Source organism: Giraffa tippelskirchi, chromosome 3 (genome assembly GCF_054371585.1).
Source record: "Giraffa tippelskirchi isolate mGirTip1 chromosome 3, T2T-mGirTip1v1.2.pri, whole genome shotgun sequence".
NCBI classification, from domain to species: domain Eukaryota; kingdom Metazoa; phylum Chordata; class Mammalia; order Artiodactyla; family Giraffidae; genus Giraffa; species Giraffa tippelskirchi.
In genome coordinates this window covers 11471550-11490978 of record NC_137277.1, presented here as the reverse complement: position 1 = coordinate 11490978, position 19429 = coordinate 11471550, and the positions used below count along the sequence as shown (strand labels likewise).

General features: G+C 61.2%; 2 protein-coding genes across 22 annotated transcripts in view; one reads left to right on the top strand and one right to left on the bottom strand.

Moving 5' to 3' along the window:
- AATK (apoptosis associated tyrosine kinase) overlaps positions 1 to 5455 on the top strand; it is a 40470-nt gene extending 35015 nt beyond the window's left edge. For all 5 annotated transcript variants that reach the window (XM_081576156.1, XM_081576159.1, XM_081576155.1 and 2 more), the window contains 4 exons: positions 262 to 2917; positions 3010 to 3157; positions 3323 to 3508; positions 4353 to 5455. In XM_081576156.1, the coding sequence (XP_081432282.1) occupies positions 262 to 2917; positions 3010 to 3157; positions 3323 to 3508; positions 4353 to 4393 (3031 nt within the window). In that variant the 3' untranslated portion in view covers positions 4394 to 5455. The remainder of the gene's footprint in view (positions 1 to 261; positions 2918 to 3009; positions 3158 to 3322; positions 3509 to 4352) is intronic.
- Positions 5456 to 6123: 668 nt separating this feature from the next.
- BAIAP2 (BAR/IMD domain containing adaptor protein 2) overlaps positions 6124 to 19429 on the bottom strand; it is a 64275-nt gene continuing 50969 nt past the window's right edge. For 3 of the 17 annotated variants that reach the window (XM_081576165.1, XM_081576174.1, XM_081576175.1), the window contains 6 exons: positions 19120 to 19321; positions 18265 to 18466; positions 17335 to 17403; positions 16826 to 16988; positions 14975 to 15009; positions 12815 to 14299 (listed from right to left, as the gene is read on the bottom strand). In XM_081576165.1, coding sequence (XP_081432291.1) covers positions 14269 to 14299; positions 14975 to 15009; positions 16826 to 16988; positions 17335 to 17403; positions 18265 to 18466; positions 19120 to 19321 — 702 coding nt within the window. In that variant the 3' untranslated portion in view covers positions 12815 to 14268. Of the gene's footprint in view, positions 6890 to 12411; positions 12460 to 12814; positions 14300 to 14974; positions 15010 to 16787; positions 16989 to 17334; positions 17404 to 18264; positions 18467 to 18899; positions 18903 to 19119; positions 19322 to 19429 lie in introns of those variants that run through there. The other 14 variants (XR_014078697.1, XM_081576166.1, XM_081576167.1 and 11 more) reach the window with 14 other exon arrangements.

The following is a 19429-nucleotide window of genomic DNA, read 5'->3' as shown; positions in this document are numbered from 1 at the left end:
ACCCAAAACAGATTTGCCTGCAGGCCTGGCAGGGATGAGTGGGCTCAGGGAACTGTGCCCTGATCCAAGCCATCGGCCACATCACTGAGCCCATTTTAGGAGACTCCCTTAACTACCCCCAGGGGCTCCTGAGTGTGAGCAGGAGGGGAACCCAGACTGGCTGGGGGCAGACTGACTCACTCCTTGCTGGCTGGGGTCCTGGCTGAGCAGTACCACCTGTAGGGGGGCAGGGGCTGAGCCCCAGGGCATCCCTTCCCGCAGGTACGAGGTGATGCAGTTCTGCTGGCTGCAGCCTGAGCAGCGGCCGACGGCGGAGGAGGTGCACCTGCTGCTGTCCTACCTGTGCGCCAAAGGCGCCACCGAGGCGGAGGAGGAATTTGAGCGGCGCTGGCGCTCACTGCGGCCCGGAGGGGGCAGCGCGGGTGCCGGGCTAGGGGTGGCAGGCCTGGCCCTGGGGGGCACGGGTGAGCTGCTCGCCACCTCCTCCTTCCCACTGCTGGAGCAGTTCGCTGGCGACGGCTTCCACGCGGATGGCGACGATGTGCTGACAGTGACTGAGACCAGCCACGGCCTCAACTTCGAGTACAAGTGGGAAGCTGGCCGCGGTGCCGAGGCCTTCCCGCCACCAGAGGGCGCCCTGAGCCCGGGCCGAGACGCGCGCCTGCAGGAGCTCTGTGTCCCGGATGGCGCGCCCCCGGGCGTGGTGCCGGTGCTCAGCGCTCACAGCCCCTCGGTGGGCAGTGAGTACTTCATCCGCCTGGAAGACCCCGCGCCTGCCGCGGACCATGACCCCGACTGCACTGGCTGTGCCCCCAGCACGCTTGCTGCCGCCCTGCGCCCCGATGGTAGTGACCACGATGATGACTCGGACGGGAGCACGGCCGCCTCGCTGGTCATGGAGCCGCTGCTCGGCCACGCGCTGCCCGCGGATGGCCCCTGGGGTCACTGCGACTACTACCCATGCAAGAGCCACGCCCGTGACCTGTCCTGCGCCTCCCGCTCACCCTCACCGGAGACACCGATGCTGGCGGAGCCTGGAGCTGAGGATACCGACTGGGGCGTGGGGGCCTTCTGCCCCCCCTTCTTTGAGGACCCACTGGGCATATCCCCCTCACGGAGCTCTGGGGACCGACTATCCCCAGGTGGGGAGGAGCTGGGGGAGGCTGAGGCGTCCAGAGCCGTCCAGTACAGACACTGGAGCTCCAACGTGTCTGCCAACAACAACAGCGGCAGTCGAGCACCAGAATCCTGGGTCTCAGGCCTCTCAGGCTACACGGACTGCTGCCCTGGTGTGAAGCAGACCTTGTGGGCCATCCCTGAGCTGGGCCATTGTCTGACCCCAGAGGATCCCAGAGAGTCTCTCCTTGGGCCAAGGGGGGCCTCCTTGGGACAGGAGCTGGGCCACTGCCTCGGCCTCCCCCATCTGTATCCTGCTGAGGGCCTGACACCTGCCCCCTGCCTGGTCGCCTCCCCTTGGACAGAGGCAGCCATAAGTGGGGGTGACAGCCCCCAGGCAGAGCCCAGGCTTGCAGAGGAGGCGGAGGGCTCTGGTGGACTCCAACTGCCCCTTCCCTCCATCCCATCCCCATCCCAAGAGGGAGCCCCACTTCCTGCCGAGGAGGCCAGCACCCCGCCCACCCTGCCTGCCTCACCCACGCCCACTGGCAGCCAGGCACCTGCCACCGAGCCAGCCCAGACCCTCGAGAGTGACAGTGGCAGCAGCTCCCCTGAGCTGGAGGCTCCAGGGAGTGAAGACGACGACACGACCGAGGCCACTTCTGGTGTCTTCACTGACTTGTCCAGCGACGGCCCACAGGCCGAGAAACTAGACGTGACACCAGCTTTCCGCTCCCTGCAGAAGCAGGTGGGGACCCCCGACTCCCTGGACTCCCTGGACATCCCATTTTCGGCCAGTGATGGCGGCTGTGAGGCCTTCAGCCCATCAGCTGTCAGCACCCCTGGAGGGCAGCCCCGAGCCCTGGACAGCGGCTATGACACGGAGAACTATGAGTCCCCCGAGTTCATCCTCAAGGAGGCACACGAGCCCTGTGAGCCCGAGGCCTTTGGGGAGCTGGCCTCAGAGGGTGAGAGCCCCGGGCCCGAGACTCGGCTCTCTGCCTCCCTAGGTGGCCTCAGCGAGAAGAATCCCTACCGTGACTCTGCCTACTTCTCAGACCTGGACACGGAGCCAGAGCCGCCCGTGGGCCCCAAGGAGAAGCACGGAGGTGTCCCGGTCCCCGGGCCAGAGCCCGATCTGGAGAGCCCAAAGAGCCCCAGGCTGCGGTCTGCACAGCCCTCCCCTGAGCTGGGGGTGCCCGGGGAGGCACAGGGCACTGGCCCCAGGGAGGTGCCACCATGGTCACTGCCTGAGGACTCTTCCCCAGAGCCGAGCGCCTGCCCCACAGACCCCAGGCAGGAGCCCCTCTGGCCCCAAGACCCAGCCCAGGTGCCGCCCATGCCCAGCCCCGTGAGTTCTAAGATTTTCTTGCTGACTCCAGTCCGGCCAAGCTCAGAAAGCCACCGCCCGGAGTTCCAGGAGACCCTGGGACTGATGTCAGGGTCGAACCTGCAGGACCGGAAGGGGGGCCCAGGTGCCTCCAGAACCCCACTCTGCCTGGCCCTGCCCGGACTCCCTGCGGCCCCGGAGGGGCGGCCGGAGGAGGAAGAGGAGGACAGCGAGGACAGCGATGAGTCGGACGAAGAGCTCCGCTGCTACAGCATCCAGGAGCCGAGCGAGGAGAGCGAGGAGGAGGTGCCGCCAGTGCCAGTGGTGGTGGCGGAGAGCCAGAGCGCGCGCAACCTGCGCAGCCTGCTTAAGATGCCGAGCCTGCTGTCCGAGGCCTTCTGCGAGGACCTGGAGCGCAAAAAGAAAGCTGTGTCCTTCTTCGACGACGTCACTGTCTACCTCTTTGACCAGGTGGGCAGCCGCGGTGGGCTCGGCGTGGGGAGGGGGCGGTCTGTGGTGGGACTGGAAGCCTTGGGCGACGATTGCTGCTTTGATTCCCCCAGGAAAGCCCCACCCGAGAGCTCGGGGAGCCCTTCCCTGGTGCCAAGGAGTCATCCCCCGCGTTCCCAGCGGGCAGCCCAGGCTCCCCCAGCGCCCCCTGCCGGCCACGGCGGGCTGACCCCTCCCCCGAAGGCCCTGCAACTGAACAAGGTGAGGTAGGGGCGGGGCGAGGCGGAGGGGCGGGCCCTGGTGGAGGCGGGGCGACGTGGCCTGTGGCTCATCTGGTGGGCGTGGTTGGGGTGTGACATCATGCTCTGGGCGGGGTCTCCCCATCTCATCCCGTCCCATCCACAACTGACTACAGGTTTCTTGCAGACGGAGAGTTCGAGTGGAATGATGGCCTCATGCTGACCCCGGCCCAGGTGCCGGCCTCGCGCATCCCCGCCGAGACTCCCAAGTCGGTTGCGCCCAGCCCCTTCTCGCGCTTCACCGTCTCACCGGCGCCTGCGTCCCGCTTCTCCATCACGCACGTCTCCGACTCGGACTCCGGGTCCGTGGGAGGTAAGGCACCTCTTGAGCACCGAGGCCCTGTGCTCATTATTTCCTGTTTTCTGGACAAGCTCGGTTTTCAGATGGGGGAACTGAGGCTCGGAGAGGTCAAGTCACGTCAGGCCTGTTTGTTGCGGCCACCTTGGCGTGTGTCCTCTCCTCCCTGGGGAGATGTAGTGCCCCAGACAGAGCTGACTGGGCCCTCCCAGGACTAGGCTAGATGCCCGCCCCCTCCCAGCACATCTCAGATCTGATGGCTCTCGTCCAGGGGAGATGGTGGTGGTGGTGGTGGTTCAGGTTCCCAGGTGGGGCCCTACTCTGGGGCCTTAGCTCACCCCTCCCTCCAAGCTCCACTCCTGTCAGCCTCAGACCAAGTAGGCTCATCCATGCCCAGTTGCCCTCACCTCCCACCCCTATTCTGCTAGGCTTCCCTGAAAGCTAAGCTCCACTAGGATGCCCCTAGTCGTCTTGTCCCCCAAGCAGACCCAGCCCTTCCCCCTGCTGCCTTTGACCTGTGGGTGCAGCTGCTAGGGAAGGACCTGCCAGCCTGTCACACAGTGTGCCCTTAATGGATGTCTGGACAAGCATAGCTCACCAGGAAGTGGGTATGTGACCCTGGCCAGCCCAGTCCTGTTTGGGTCTGTTAGGAGAATTTCAGAAGGCTGATGCTGAGTTTTGTTGGGCCGGGTCCTTGGTGATGAGGTAGGAAGGATAAATTATCTAGCTCCCACCTAGACAAGCAGGCTCGCAGGCCTGTTGCAGCTTCAGCTGTTTAGTGGCCCCTGAGCCAGTGATCGAGGCCAGGTGGGAGTCCCTGAATCCCCAGTGTTTCCTCAAACACTCATGTGTTTGCCAGGTCCTACAGCAGGTGCTGGGGGCAGCTGTAAAGAGGCTTGAGCCCCAGGCGGCCCCTGCCCCCCTTGGAGCCTCTGCCGGTCCTGTCCCTGGCAGCAGCGAGGATGGACTGAGTGGTGGGGACTTTGATCCTGGCCGTGGTCAGCAGCAGCATCTTCCAGCGCTTTGGTGCCCCCGTGCCGCACCCTGCAGGAGCAGGGCGGGATGAGGCCTCTCTCTGGCTCTGGACGGTGGAGCATCTGTGCATGGCAGCCCCATGCTGCCCTGGGGGCAAGATCTGTCCTGGACACTTGGGTTTGCTGCTAGCCCCTAGGGATGCCCTACAACACCCACCCCCCCGCCCCCTGCAGTTGCCCCCTCCGCCCTGGCCCCTGCTGTCAGACTGCTTGGCCCTGCCCATGGTTCCTATGGTGCACTGCAGGTTGCTGTGTCCCTGCTGCAGGTGAGAGGGCAGGCACAGTCCCGCTGGGATGGCCTCTCCCTGCCTGCCTCACCCCTTCTGCCGGTTCAGGGTTTGCTCAGTGCAAGAAGAGGTCACCTGGCTCACGTGTCCCTGCTCCAAGTCGGTGGCTATTTCCCCTTCACCGAATCAGCTAGACCGTAAGCTCTCCCTTTCTACATGGTCTGGGCCGGCTCCTGTCTGGGTCCCACTGGAGCCCTGCGAAGGGGCCTAGGTGGGCAGCCTGAAAGATGGGGGGTTTTCAGGTCGCAGTCTTGCCGCTGCAGCCCCGTCTGGAGGTGCCCATGGCTCCCCTCTGCAAGGTAGTGCCCAGCCCTGCCCAGCTGCCAAAGCAATGTGGGTGCACCCCATGGTTAGCATCAGGGGGTTCCTGCTGCAGGAGTGGGGGCAGTGGGAAGGGGTGGGGCAGCACAGGGAGTATTTTTGTAACTGCTGTTGTCAGAGCGAATGGAAATAGGACGCTTTTAAGTTATTGTTGCCAAAGAGACGTAAAGTTTATTGTTGCTTTCGGGGGTGTGGGCGGGGACTTGTTTTGGGTTTTTTGTTTATTAGTTTGAGGCTTAGGATGCTGGTACAATGATCTTGTTCCTTTTTTGTCTGTTTTTTAAGAGAAATCAAAGCTAAGGAAAAAGCCTTCATGCTAAGCGTGTGTGTTCTTTTGGAGTCTGCAGATGAAGCCCTGGGCAGGATGGGGCCTGGGGTGGGGGTGGGGGTGGGGGTGGGGGTGGGGGTGGGGTCCCTGTAGTCCCTTGTGACCACTGGGTGGGTGCAGGAGGGAAGCCACCCTCTTTACCCTGCCGTCCTTGGCACACCTTGGTGAGGGAGACACTGACCTTGGGCCCCCAGTGTGCCTGGGTGGGGGTGTCTTCCCAGAGCAGGGCGGGGGGACTGACGCCTGCAGCCCTCGCTTCCTGCCTAGGAGCTGGCCCTGCCTAGGTAAGGCTGAGCGGGGGGACCCCTCCCGGAAGCTCTTCCCCTGCCTTTCCCTCAGCACAGGGTGGCAGGGGGGAGGCGGTGGGGCACCTGTGCACCTCCACCTCGACCATCTGTCTTAGGACTTTGCCTTGCTCCACCTGGCCCACCTCCAGCTTCCGCCAGGTGAGAGACCTCCGGACCCCACCCCCCTGCCCCGGCTTTGTGTTCTGGGGTGTGGGTAGGCTGAAGGTGGCGCACGGCTCCTAAGCACCTCCTTGGAGGGCCTGGGAGGTGAGTGAGCACTGCCTGAGACATCTCCTGAGGTAAGGACTGCTGTCACCAACGTGGTTGGCTTGGCTGTATTTCAGCCTCAAATGTCAAATACCACAGACCCAAAAACGTTTCTAAAATCTTGTATTTCAGCTGAAATAGGGAGGCAGCCAGGGCATCAAGGAGGGGAGGCCCACCCAGGTGTCCTGGGCCAGGACAGCTGGCACACAGCTCGGGGACCGAGGCCACAGCATTGATCGCCTCCTTGGGGTCAGGGAGGAGAGGCAGGCCCCTGTAGCCATTTCTGGGTGGGAGTTCAGGTATGGGCAGGGAGAAGCCCCCCAAACTGCTAGTGGGCACAGGGAGATCCAGCAGAGCCCCAGGCAAGAGTCTGCCAGGAGGTTATGTATGCTTAATAAGTCCCTCTTCTGAGAAAGAGGGGCAGGCCCCCCCTTCCCCGTGCCCTTGTGTCCTGCCTGCAGGCACGCACAGGTGAGTGGCCTCGTGATTGACTGGACAGGGGCTCCCCTTCAGCTACAAGCCGATGGGATGGTCTTCTGTGCACCCTGGAGGCTCCCTCGCCCACACAACAGATGTGCCTGATCCAAAAGGTTGGCCCCAGGGCCCGAGGCCAGCCCCCCTCACTCTCCTCAACCACGGCCCAGGTGCCACCTCCTGACCCTGTGGGAAGAGCCAGGGTCCAGCCCAGGCCAGACTGAGGTGGGGGCAGAAGGAATTCTCTAAACAGGGAGCAAGCCAACTGTAACAAAACAGGCTACAGGGGAAGGCGGGGCTCCACAGGCAGTGGGTACAAACGCCATAGTCAGCTGAGGAGCGGGGCAGACCTGTCGTTGGTCACTGTCGGCTTTAGCTGGATGCTGGCGAAGGGGTTCCTGGGGAGAGGAGAGAAGAGCTGTTTCAGTGGTTTTCAGGAAAGGCGCTGAGTGCTGCCCTGTGGCTGTGGACAGCATCCCCTTTGCCTCCGGTCAGCCTACCAGCTGGGGGCGGTGGAGGCCACCGGCAAGAGCCGGGAACCGGCCCCGCCTGCAAGGCCAGCTGAGCCCCAGTGCGCTACCCTCTGCTACCCAACACCTGTCCCGCCTCGAACCGCAGACCCTCCCAGGGCAGGATGGGTCGGGGTCGGGGTCGGGGGGGCCTCTGCTCCCTCCACATGTGCTAGTCCTGTCTCTGCAGCCCCCCACGAGCTGCATCCGAGCTCAGTGTGCAGAACCCCCCGCAAGGCCCAGTGTCCCCCCCGCCACCTGCCTGAGCAGCAGCTGAGCCCGTCTGCAAGGACACGCCATCGACACACAGAGACAGCTCAGCAGAGCACATAAGCCCGGCCCATGCATCCCGGGGGCCTGGAGTGGCCGGTCCCACACCCACACGACAGATAAGGCGCAGGCACAGTCGTGGCGGAGGGGCTGACCGTCTCCTCAGAGAGGAGCCGTGTCCACCCCTGGGTGCAGAGACGGTGGCTGACGGACAGACAGATGCGCCAGACAAGGGGCTGAGATAGAACGAGAGGAGCGCAGGGTGGGGCCGGCGTCCGGCCTCGAGCTCACAGAGGCCGCTCCTCCTTGGGTTCCCAGTGGGCTCAGAGGACCCCGCCTGGGCGGGAACGACACAGGACAGCAGGCCAGGGGATGGCAGGCAGTCCCAGGGGTGACAGCACAGACGGCACGTAGGACACGGAGGGCTCAGCACGAACAGAGCCGTTACCTGGGGTGGGAGTGGCCTCTGGCGTGGCTGGGTGTCCGTGGGAGCTGGGCAGGCACTCCATCCAGGTGCCCAGGAAGATAGCACAAGGGGGGGGGGCATCCTCATGTTTGCCTGAGGACCTGGCATTTTCTGAAACACTGAGGCACTTTGGACTCAGCTGTTTAAAGGACAACTAGGGAGAAGAGGCTGACACAGCAAAGAGTGGCTTCCGCGTCTCCAAGACGCTGCCTGACAGTTGGCAGTGCCCACGTTGGTCTCGGTTCCACCCCTGCCTTGGCGCATCTGCACCCAGCTGGTGGGGCTGCGGGCTGCCTCCCTCAGGGTCTCTCTCTGGTCTCCTTGGTTCTGGTCTGTGCAGATACGCTTCGGGCAGAGACTGCCTGGCGGTTCTGCTGTGACCAGGGTCATGGCCCCCGGGACAGGGTACAAGGCAGCCATGGTCAGGGCAGGCGGTCCCGGGGGGCCTAGAAGTGGGGCAGGTTTGTCCATCCAGAGCTGGGGACCCAGCAGAAGTGGGGACCCAGAGAAGGGAGGACGGCACGTGTGCTGATCAGAATGGGGGGGGCAGAAGGGGGCACTGGCCAAGTGTGTCCCGACACACCTACAGTCTCATCAGAAAGGGTCAGTGACCAGCCTTGTGCAAATCAACAAAGTTAGAATGCACCCTCACACCCTATACAAAAACAAAACTCAAAATGGTTTAAAGACTTAAATATAAGACATAACACACCATAAAACTCCTAGGAGAAAACATAGGCAAAATATTCTGACATAAATCATACCAATGTTTTCTTAGTCTCCCGAGGCAACAGAAGCAATAGCAAAAACAAATCAATGGGACCTAATCAAACTTACCAACTTTTGCACAAAGGAAACCGTAAACAGACAACCTACAGACTGGGAGAAAATGTCTGCAAATGATGTGACTGACAAGGGCTTAATTTCCAAAATATATGAGCAGCTCACATACCTCAGCAACAAAAAAACAACCCGATCAGTAAATGGACAGAAGACCTAAGTAGATGTTTGTCCAAAGTAGATGGCTAAGAGACATGAGCAAAGATGCTCAACATCGCTAATTATTAGAGAAATGCAAATCGAAACTACACTGAGGTACCAACCTCACACTGGTCAGAATGACCATCATTAAGAAGTCTACAAACAACAAATGGCAGAGTGGGTGTAGAGAAAAGGGACCTCTCCTACACTGTTGGTGGGAAATTGGTGCAGACACTATGGGAAACAGTTTGGAGGCTCCTCAAAAAACTAAACTAGAGTTGCCATGAGATCCAGCAATCCCACTCATGGGCATAGATCCCGAGGAAACTGGAATCAAAAAGATCCACGCCCTCCTATGTTCATAACAGTACGATTTACAACAGCCAAGACACAGAAAAACCTAAACGTCCACTGACAGATGAATGAAGTAAAAATGATTCTATATACAATGGAATATTAGCCATAAAAAAGAACGGAATGCTATTTTGCAGCAACATGAATAGACCTAGAAATTATACTAAGTAAATCAGAAAGAGAAAGACATACCATATGATACCACTTATATGTAGAATCTAAAAAATGATACAAATGAACTTACCTACAAAAGAGAAACAGACGCACAGAGAACAGAGGTGTGGTTGCCAACGGGGAGGAGGGATGGATCCAGAGTTTGGGATTAACAGATGCAAATTATTATTTACAGAATGGATACACAAGGGCTTCCCTGGTGGCTCAGAGGTTAAAGCGTCTGCCTGCAATGCGGGATACCCGGGTTCGATCCCTGGGTCAGGAAGATCCCCTGGCGAAGGAAATGGCAACTCACTCCAGTATTCTTGCCTGGAGAATCCCATGGAGAGAGGAGCCTGGTAGGCTACAGTCCATGGGGTCGCAAAGAGTCGGACACGACTGAGCGACTTCACTTTCTACTTTCACTTGAACAAGGTCCTACCGTAGTGCAGGCAACTAAGTATTCCTATGATAAACTATCAGAAAAGAATATAAAAAAGAATGTATATATATGTATAAATCAATCACTTTGCTGTATGACAGAAATTAACACAGCACTATAAATCAACTACACTTCAGTTTAAAAAAAAGATTGGTGGCAAACCCACATTGTCACCTGCACCAGGAAGATCTTCCCCAAGAGGCTGCCCGGCTCTGAGCCACACTGTCTTTATCTCCTCCCCCAAAACAGTGTGACCACGGAAGCATGTGCTGTGTACACCCTGAAGGGTTAGAGAAAGCAGGTGGCGGCTGCAATCGCTCCAGGCCTCTGGAGCAACTCTCTCCTGCAAGCCCCGTCCAGAGACCCCAGGGTGGGACACCCCTACCCTTCAGCACCAGAGGAAAGGGCGAGGCCTCCTTGGGTGCCCACTACCTTCTGGAACATTCTGTGAAAGAACAAGCTTATAAACCACTCTGAGGAGGACACCTTAGTGACCCAGGGTGGGTGGCTGGGGTCAACGCTGGGATGACAAAACAGGACAAGGTTTGGACTGAGGCCACTGTTGATCCTCCTGTCCTGCAAACGTCTGCCCCGGCTGGGGGCAGATGCCGGGGCCAGTCAACAGAGGACCACCCAGACACAGAACAAGCGCTTTCTTAACCCAAACAGGAGACGTCGGGGTGTGCGAGGGTCAGAGCTGTCAGGATGCCAGGGCTCCTCCCCCAGGGAGGGCCACGAGGCACTCTAGCAGAGGACCAGGGGCTGGGCTCTGTCTCCCTCCTGATCAGGAACATGGGGACAGCGGCAGCTTTTACACAGAATCCATTTGCATTCTTGGATGGGAGCAGGCCTGAAGTCCTGGGTGTGTGAAGGCAGGAGTGAGCCAGGGCCCCTGCTCCTTGGCCCCACTGCCCAGTCCTCTGCAGACCCCCTGGCCTGACAGGGTGGGACCCTTGCAGCTGAGCAGCGTTCGGGTCCAGCCTCCCGAAGATGTTCGTCACTGAGGATTTGGGGGAATCACCTTCGGTTATCTTCTGAATCCAATTCTTGAATGGGAAAGGGGGTGGTTCTGAGAACACCTGGGCAGCACAAAGTGCGGCTTGTATCCTGGAGCGACTCCGGAGCAGAGAAGGAATGAACGGCAGTTACAGCACACATTTCAACTTGCGCCCAGACGTTTTCCTCTTACAACGTGTCTTCCACAACTTCAGAATGTAGACCCTTCTGGACTTGATTTGGTCCACTCCCCAGAGCTGTGAGCTTGGGCAAAGCCGAGCAAGGTCCTTCAACCAGCCAGGGGTGCCTTGTGACACCCCTGCCCCGAGAGAACCATCAGGACAGGCAGGCCCCACAGCCGCCGTGCTGTGTGCTCCCCGGTCCACCGTGTCCCTGGGGCTCTGTTCCAGGCAGAGGCTGCACCAGCCTCCCTGGGCCTTCAACCCCTTTCAGTACCTTCAGGGGATGAGATCCACTGGGCCCTGGTAACTCAGAGGGACTACAAGGGCAGCAGAGGTGGGAGTTGCTCGGCTGGGGGCAGGAGATGTAGGTGTCTCAGAGCATCTCCAAAGGGGAGGGACAGAGGCAGGGGAGGAGGATGGCCCAGGTCATTCACACTAAGCCAGCATCAAAGTCATTCCCCCACCACGCTGCAATTTGAGGAGCACTTGTCTCCAGAGTTATCCAGGAATCACACTGCAGCTCAAGAGAAGGGCAGCAACATAAATAAACACCAAACAGCTTATAACTCTGGTGGTTCAGTAGTTAGGACTCTGCACTTCCGCTGCCAGGGGCCTGGGTTTGATCTCTGGTTGGGGAACCAAGATCTCACAAGCCACGCAGTGTGGCCAAAATCAAACACAAAACAAAACTCAACAAAGGCAGCAAAGAAGAGGGAGGGTCCAGGCCCTGCTAGAGTGGCCCGGCTGTCCATAGGGAGGTCAGCATCACGGTGACAACCAAGGGGGTGAAGGGACCACCGTCTTTGTAAAGGGCCATGTGCCAGCTTCACACGGCAGTCTTCCCAGGGAGCGGGGCTGGGGTGGGACAGGGGGAGCAGCGCTGCCCTGACCTAGGCACAGGCGTCCAGAGAGGTGGGCTCTCCCATCTGGCCGCCAGTGCTTGCTTTCCACGGGCGCCAGGGAAAAGGCCATCACCAGGTGGGAGTTGGAGGCGGCCACCGGGGCTGAAGCTGGAAAGCCTGACATAGCCCCTCGGCCATGTTGGGGCAGAGGGGAGGTGAGTGTGGGCACAACGGGCAGCAGAGCCACTGCCTGCCAGGCAGAGGCATGCGCCTGCTCCCCCTGCGTGCCTGTAGCTCTCTCCACAGCCATGGCACTGTCCTCAGACCCGTCCTGGTCTCCCTAGCCCTCGAGGGGCTTTGATACTCACCAGCCCAGGAGCCAGCCAGGCCAGGTTCAGATCCACGCCCAGAGACTGGTCTGAAGGGCACTCAGCCCAAGGAGCCCAAAGCCAGTCTGGCAGCTGATCACCAGGCTCCACCCAGATTGTGGCCAAAGCACCCAGCAGAGGCATAGGGAACCCAGACAGAGGGCCAGGCCAGATCCGCCAGCTTCCAGAGAGAGGAAACCCAAGAGCCCAAGGACAGGTCCAAGGGAAGCGAAGGCTGGAGCCGAGAGCAGAGGCAGGCTCAGCAGACCCTGGATCCCACTCTGGCCCAGGTCAGAGGGTTCTCCGGAGATGCTGGGAACACCGGCTGACCAGGACAAGAAAACTAGGGCAACTTACTAACTCTAGTCAGGGGCCGCTCAAAATCTGGCCACTTCCACATCGGCACTGCAAGGAAACACAAGGCTTGGTTGGTGCAGGTAGAGGGGGTGGGAGTGAGGGCTGAGGACCCCGAGGGGACGTAAGCCGAAGGGAGGATGGGGGCTCCTGGCAGTTAGGCACGCTGCCTGGAGCCAGAGCCACCGAACGCAGGGCGGAGCTGGTTGTCCAGCCCTGGGAGGACATCCAGGGATCAGGCCCACGCGGCTCTCACCGGGGCAGGGGCCTCCCCGGCTGCGCCGAGGGAGAGCCATGTGGGCCAATGCTGTCTGCACCTTGGTTATTCTGTCGGCGAGGGGGCCAGGCTTACACACGGCCCAGAAGCACGCAGCGGGGCTGGAAGGAGGCGCCACACTCAACTGGATGCAATAAATAAAACTTTTATTCAAACAACTGCAGTACAGGGCACAATTCAGATTTAAAAAAAAAAAAATGGGAAAGGAAACAGGAAAAATATTTTCAGCACTTTACGTCTTCATACAAGTTTTGCGGTTTTGTGTCTACATTCATCCATTGAGCATGGAATCCCCTGGATTTGAGATCTTTTAGCAAAATTAGAACACCAACATAGAAGGTTCTTTTTTTTTTTTTTTAACAAAGGTCCGTGTTCTGGCTTTGTCTGTCTGCGTCTTGAGCTGCTTCTCTCACAAACGCTACCAGGCACGTCCTAGTCCACGGGAGGGGGCGGGAGGGTTTGGCTAAATCACATCAGAAAGAGGAGCGTCCACAGCTTCACGGGGGGCTCCCGCGGTGAGAAGGGCGGAGGGGCTGCGCCCTCGCTCACTTCCCAGATTCAAGGCGTGAAGAGGCAAAAACCAGTAGCCACTCAGTCTAGCATGTCTGCTTCTGAAGCCACCAAGACACGCAAAGAGACGAGAGCGTTTAGGGGGGACAGGGCAGGCGCGGGGGGCGGTGGGGCGCCCGGAGCCGCCCTCACTCCGTCACGGGCTGGTTAAAGAAACGATTTCCAGAACACGTGGGGTCGGGGGTGGTCTCTGGAGGTCTTTGGAATGTCCGAGTGCGGCCGGGCCCCCTCCCCGCCAGCGCCCTGCGCGGTCACGGCCATGGTGCCCGAGGCTGGCACCACGCTCTGGTCTGCACATCATTCAGCGGCGTCCGAGACCAGAAGCCATCAGGGGCCCGGCCTGGCGGGCGGGCGGGGCCAGGGCCTCCCTCACAGGAGCTGCCAGCTTCCTCAGGAGGCCCCCCGGCTCGGCCCCAGCCCCTCTCTGGGTGCGGCCTGGAGGGACGCCCCTGGGGTCCAGAGCCTCTCGGAGCCCCCAGCACCTGCCTCTCCCGACACAGGAGCCAGTATGCGCTGGGGGGTCAGATGCGAGATAACAGTACGTACACCGGAGTCCATGCATATCTGTTTTTGTTCTTCAGGAAAAAAAAAAGTCCTTTTCCTGTTTTTCATCTTTTTGTTGTTTTTTTTTTGTTTTTGTTTTTTTAATTTTTCTTTTTCTTCAAACGTTAGACCTGGCTCACGGTGAGCCTTCAAAGAGGGACAGCGCGTCATGAGTACGGCGGTGGAAGGGGGGCTGCGGCGAGGACGCCCCGCCCACGCTGCCTGGCAGGACCCACGGGGGGCGGGGGGGCGGGTGTGTAAACACGGGGAGTGGATATGGGGCAGCACCATGGACCCTGGGGGAGCAGAGTCTGGGGTCACCAACCGAAAGGCGGGGAGGGGGCAAGTGGGAAAGAAAAACGACCCAAGAAGAAACCGACGAGAGCGGAGGAGGAAACCGATGGAGACCAGACAAACCGGGGGGCGGGGGGCGGCGGGAGCTCTTCTGAGCAGCTGCCCGGTCAGCGTCCTCACACTGTGGACACCAGCGTGCCGCTGCCGCTGTGAAACAAAGCACAGGACAGCTGCCGGGCCACGCGCCTCCCCGCAGCCGCCCTCCCAGCCGCTCGGCCAGCCACCTGACCCTCAGGGGGTAGGGAGAGGAGACCCCCAGAGCCAGGGCAAGGGCGGAGCCCAGGTCAGGGGCACAGACCGCAGACGAGCCCGGGGCGAGCCCCCCTCCTGGCTGAGAAGAGACGCCTGGACGCCAGGAAAGAGCCGGGCAGCAGAGCAACCAGGCCAAGGGGTCATGCAGCCCGGGGGCCTCCTCAGGAGAGAATGGGAGACCCGACAGTGGCTGCACTGGGTCCCTGGCTCCAGTGTGGGCACAGGGCCAGTCCTGGCTCCCACCCACCACAAGGGGAGCATGAAGGTAGCTCGGGGAGGGGCCGCTTTCCCCAACGGGCGATATCCAGGGATCCCCCAGCTGCTGCCAGGGGTCAGGGCATCCTGCACTGAGGGCCCTGCCCTACAGAGCAGACTGGGGAGGGCACAGCGGGGTGAGGGACAGAGACGAGGCGCCCCAGGCCCTGCTCACTGCCTCAGAGTGGAGACACCGTGGTCTGCAGCCAGGCCCCAACCAAGCAGGCCTGGGAGAGGGACCACCTGACTCCAGCTTCCAGTGGGATGGCTCCCCACCGCCCACAGCTCCCGAAGACAAGTCTGAAAATCTCTTACCTGCTCACAGACCGCGGTCCATAATCATCCAGACCCTGGGGAGGAAAAGACAGAAACAGGTCAGGCTGGGGAGCCAGGGGCTGAGGTGGGGTCTGCAGGACGGGGGCCCCTCCTGACCCCAGGATGTGTGATGCTGCCTGCAGCTAAGGACACGAAGGGCCCCTGCCCCACCCAGCAGGGCCCTCCCCGATTCACAGGGATGCCTCCTTATCTAGCCAGTGGCTGACTGAGAGCTCACACTCACAGCATACACAAGACAGGTCACCTGATGACCCCCTTCCACACATGTTCCCTGTGGCTGAGGGTCATGTGATAGGACACCAGCAGGTGAGGGCTTCCTGGGGAACCCAGAGCCTGAAACCACTGTAGAGGGTGGAAAGTGGGGTCTGGGTGGGGAAGCTAGGCTGGCAGAGGCTGATGTGGGGAGGGCAGCCTGCCTCATGCAAGCCTGTGCTGGACCCTGGGCCAAGCATCCCCCTGAGCCCCAACACGCCCACTGTAGCTGCCTGGCCCCAAAGCCATTGTGGAGTACTAGGGACATCCTCCTCAGCTCTCTCAGCCTCAAAACCAAGTCCAAAGACTGGGATGCAAGAGCAGCAAGCAGTGGTCAGACCCCTCCAGGCCTGGCCAGCTGTGCCATGGGGCCTGGGTAGGGCTGGAGAGGGACTGGGGTGTCTCACAGCTCAGCAGGCCGGCCCTCTGACCCCTGAGGTGCCACAGCTCCCCCAAGGCTAGATCGGCCTCTCCCTCCCTGCCGTTCGCCCTGACCCAGCCTTACCATCTCCAAAATGTTCCATCCAAAGGCCCAGCCACACCACCCAAGCCTTGCCCCACTCACCACCTAAGTCGTCTCAAATCACGTATTTACTGTGCCTAAATCATCAATTCCCGGATGCCTCACACAGCATGCACCAGCTAAGCCCTCCTCATGGCAGGGAGGGGTGGGTGAGGCTGCTCAGGACAGCCGTGGGACACGGACATCTGGACAGGGTGAGTCGGCCACCACGTACCCAGAGCCCTTCCCTGCCTTGCCCACTTCTGACGTCACACTGTCAACACGGGAGCCCCCCGGGAGCGCCCCACCCCCAGCTGTTGGGTCAACTCTCTGGCTGCCCAAATCCTAGACAAACAGGAGTTCTCTTTGATTCCTCTCCCCCACCTGGGTCCCCTGGCCCCTGGAGTGAGGCCCTAACCAGGAGACCAACATGGAACAAAGTTGCTGGTCCCTGCCCATCGTGCCACCACAGCAAATGTCCTGGAAGTCTTGGCCCTCTCCAACCCAGGAGCTTCCCAGCAGAGCTATGGGGACCGGCCACACTCACATCCCGGTCCCACCTTGACCTGAAGACTACCCCGCACTGGGGGACCCGCCGGGTACCCAAGCTTTGATCTTCTCCCTCTGGCTCCTTGGTTCCAGGTAGGCTGACATGCCTAGCCTTGCCTCCTAAGAGCTCCAGACACAGGCTAACTAGAAGGTTCTGGTCACATCTCAGGCAGAGACGTATGTCTGAGCTGAGGCACACATCTGAGACATCTGCACTTGGACCTACGACGGCGGGAGCCTCCTGGGTCTTAGGGAAGGGGCTCCTCCTCCTGAGAGGTGGCGTCCAGAGTGATCTCCAGGCCAGTGGCACCCCAGGCTGATGGGGAGGGTGGGCAGAGGTGCAGCTGCGCTTCTGTGGAGCCCTGAGACTAGAGAGGATGCTCGGCCGTGACCCTTGAGCAGGCCACTGCAGGGGTGTGAAGGCCAAGTCCAGACCCCCTGAGCAACAGGCCTTCTGGTAGAGGCACTGATGTGGGGCTGTGGCTGAACCTGCCCACCTAGAGCCCCCGCCGTGGCCCTGCACTCACCTGGGAGAAGGCAGGCACGGCCACGCTGTAGGGCCTCTGCTTGAAGGTGCCGGCCGTCTGGGTGGGGAAGGCCCGGGAGGACGTCCCGTAGTCGGGGGGCGGGAGGGCCAGGTCCTCCTTGTCCAGGAGGTTACCCGTGCTGCTGCTCTTGCCCTGCTGCAGGCTGCGGGGGTGAGCAGGGCGGTCAGCAGGGCCCAACTGGGGTCCTGCTTCCCTTGGTCCCACAAGGAGGGCAGAACAGAAGGCGGCAGTGATGCGGCCTGGGTGGGCCTGGGCCTCCCCCGGCGCCCACCCCGCCCCCTCTTAAGAGCAGAGTGTGAGGCACGCAGGGGCTGGTAGGTGGAGCCAAGTTTACCCTTGCTGCCATTGCGGATGAGCCCCCTCCCCACCCCACACAGCTCTCAGACACCTCCACCTCTCACAGCACCTCCACACCCCTGGACCCAAGGGCCTCAAACGTGCAACTCCTGCCCCAAGCTACAGGCCACCAGCCCCATCAGCACGCTCACCTCATGTGCAACCTGTCCCCGCCGTCGTTGTCCAGGACTCGGGTGTAGGAGAAGGGAAACCAGCCCCGCCTGGAAGAGGAGGCCTCGTCAGAGCACGTCATCCGGCCCCAGGTCCCACCTGTTCCCCCGCCCAGCTGCAGGCATCTGAGGAGGGCACGCGTGCATGCACTCCAGGGAGATCAGTAGACCTCATTCGGGCATCCATCCAGCTCTGAGCCACCCTGCCCTAGATAGGAGTGAGGCTGTGGGTGAGCGAAGGTGCCAGGACCGAGCAGGGCTCTAACCTCTTCAATAAGCAGGATGGGATTCCTAGCTCAGCTCCACATGGCTGCAAAGCCACGGCACCAACAGGAGATGCCGCCCGGAGCCCCCACGGGGAGGGTGCCCCTTGGCACTTAGAGCTCCCCACCCAGGGTGGCGGCTGCCAGGAGGCCAGAGCCAAGCTCAGCCCAGCCTCTCCCTCCTTGGTGGAAACAGGCTGATTCTGCCCTGGGCAGGGGTCTCTCAGCCCACCAAAAGACACATGCATGATGGTGGTGGTGGTGGGCAATCGGAAGGGACACCCCCTGACCTGGACAGCTCTGGCTGAGCGACAGCTAGACATTGGCACAGCCTCTTGGCAACAGGTGTCAAACTGAGCTGTGAAGGTGTGGCCCATGACTCAAGGCCACTTCTAGAACCCCATGAGGGCGGCTCACGTGCACAGAAAGGCTCTGGGGTGGAAGGCTGGCTTCTACTGACTGGGAGGCCGTGTGCACATGTGGGGTGCCAGGCTGAGTCAAGGGACACGGAAGCGAGGGCTGGTGGGGGCCTGCGGCCATGTCTGTCCCTCGTAATGGACCCGTGGGACCTGAGAATCAGTCTGAAGGAGGACCCAGAGCCAGGATGCAGGGACCTGGGTCAGGAGGCTGAGGCTCCTGCCAGACTCACATCTTGGTCTTCTCGCTCTCGCCGTAGTGCCAGCCATCTCGGGCCTCGGGCACCAGCAGGGTGATGAGGTCGCCCTCCTTGAAGCTCAGCAGGGTGCTGTTGTCCCCAGCCGCGTGGGAGAAAATGGCCTTCACCCGCATGCGGCCGTTGCGCTCCAGGCCGGCGGCCATGGAGCTCGAGCGTGGCAGGGTCTTGTTCTCGGCTGCCGGGAACAACAGGGCAGGTATGAGGGGCATCTCCGCCCCGAGTGGGGAAGGGCACGGTCATCCTCCCATCAGCGCAGCTGTCTGACCGTGAGATGCTCGGAGCCCCCAGGTGGGCCTCGAGGTGGACGGTCCACCCTGATGGATGACTGCCAGGCCTCCAGGGCTGTCTGCCTCAGACTCCGGAAGGAGCTGGGAGCTGGGGTGCATGTGGATGCGGCCTCTGACCTGCCGCTCATTAGCTGGGGCAATTCTCTGGGCCTGAGGCTCAGCTTTCCCATCTGCTAATGGGGAGACCCTCACAGGCCAAGGCCCACCGGTGGGGCTGCAGGAGGGGGAGTGCCGTCCATGGCAGACGGGCTGGAGGCGGGGCAGGGAATGGTCCCACGGTCAGCAAAATGCTCTCCAGAGTCACTCACCGGCTCTTGTCACCGGCTGAGCTGCTGGTGTCCCCGCACCGCCCTGCCCTACCACACTCACTACGCGGGGGAGCCCAGTCAAGCCCAACGATCCGGGATGGAAATCTCAAAGCAGCCCCCAGGGTGCTGCACACACGCATGCCCGTGCACCTCCGGGGTCCCCCAAGCCTCTCCTCGGGGGTGCCGTGACGGCTGTGGGCCGGGCGGGCCCAGGGCCCCAGCGGAGCGCTTACTGGTGGCGTAGCTGTTCTTGGGCGCCACGCTCTTGCGCACGGGAAGTGTGTTGGAGTAGGAGTCGCTCAGCTTGCTCTGAGACTGCGGGGGAGACGTGGACTTGGGCTGGGCGGCCTTGCGGTCAGCCCACGGGTTGTAGTCCTCGCTGTCTGGGCCTGAGACGCCGTTCATGACAGGTGCGTTCTCCTGGGCAGACAGCCGCTGTCGAGAAGAGGTGGCGTGGGTGCGGTGTGGCAGGAGGGCCCGGACCCGGCAAGGCCAGCCTGGAGAACCCCTCACCCCCGGTTAGGGCGTCCCAGGATGTGAACC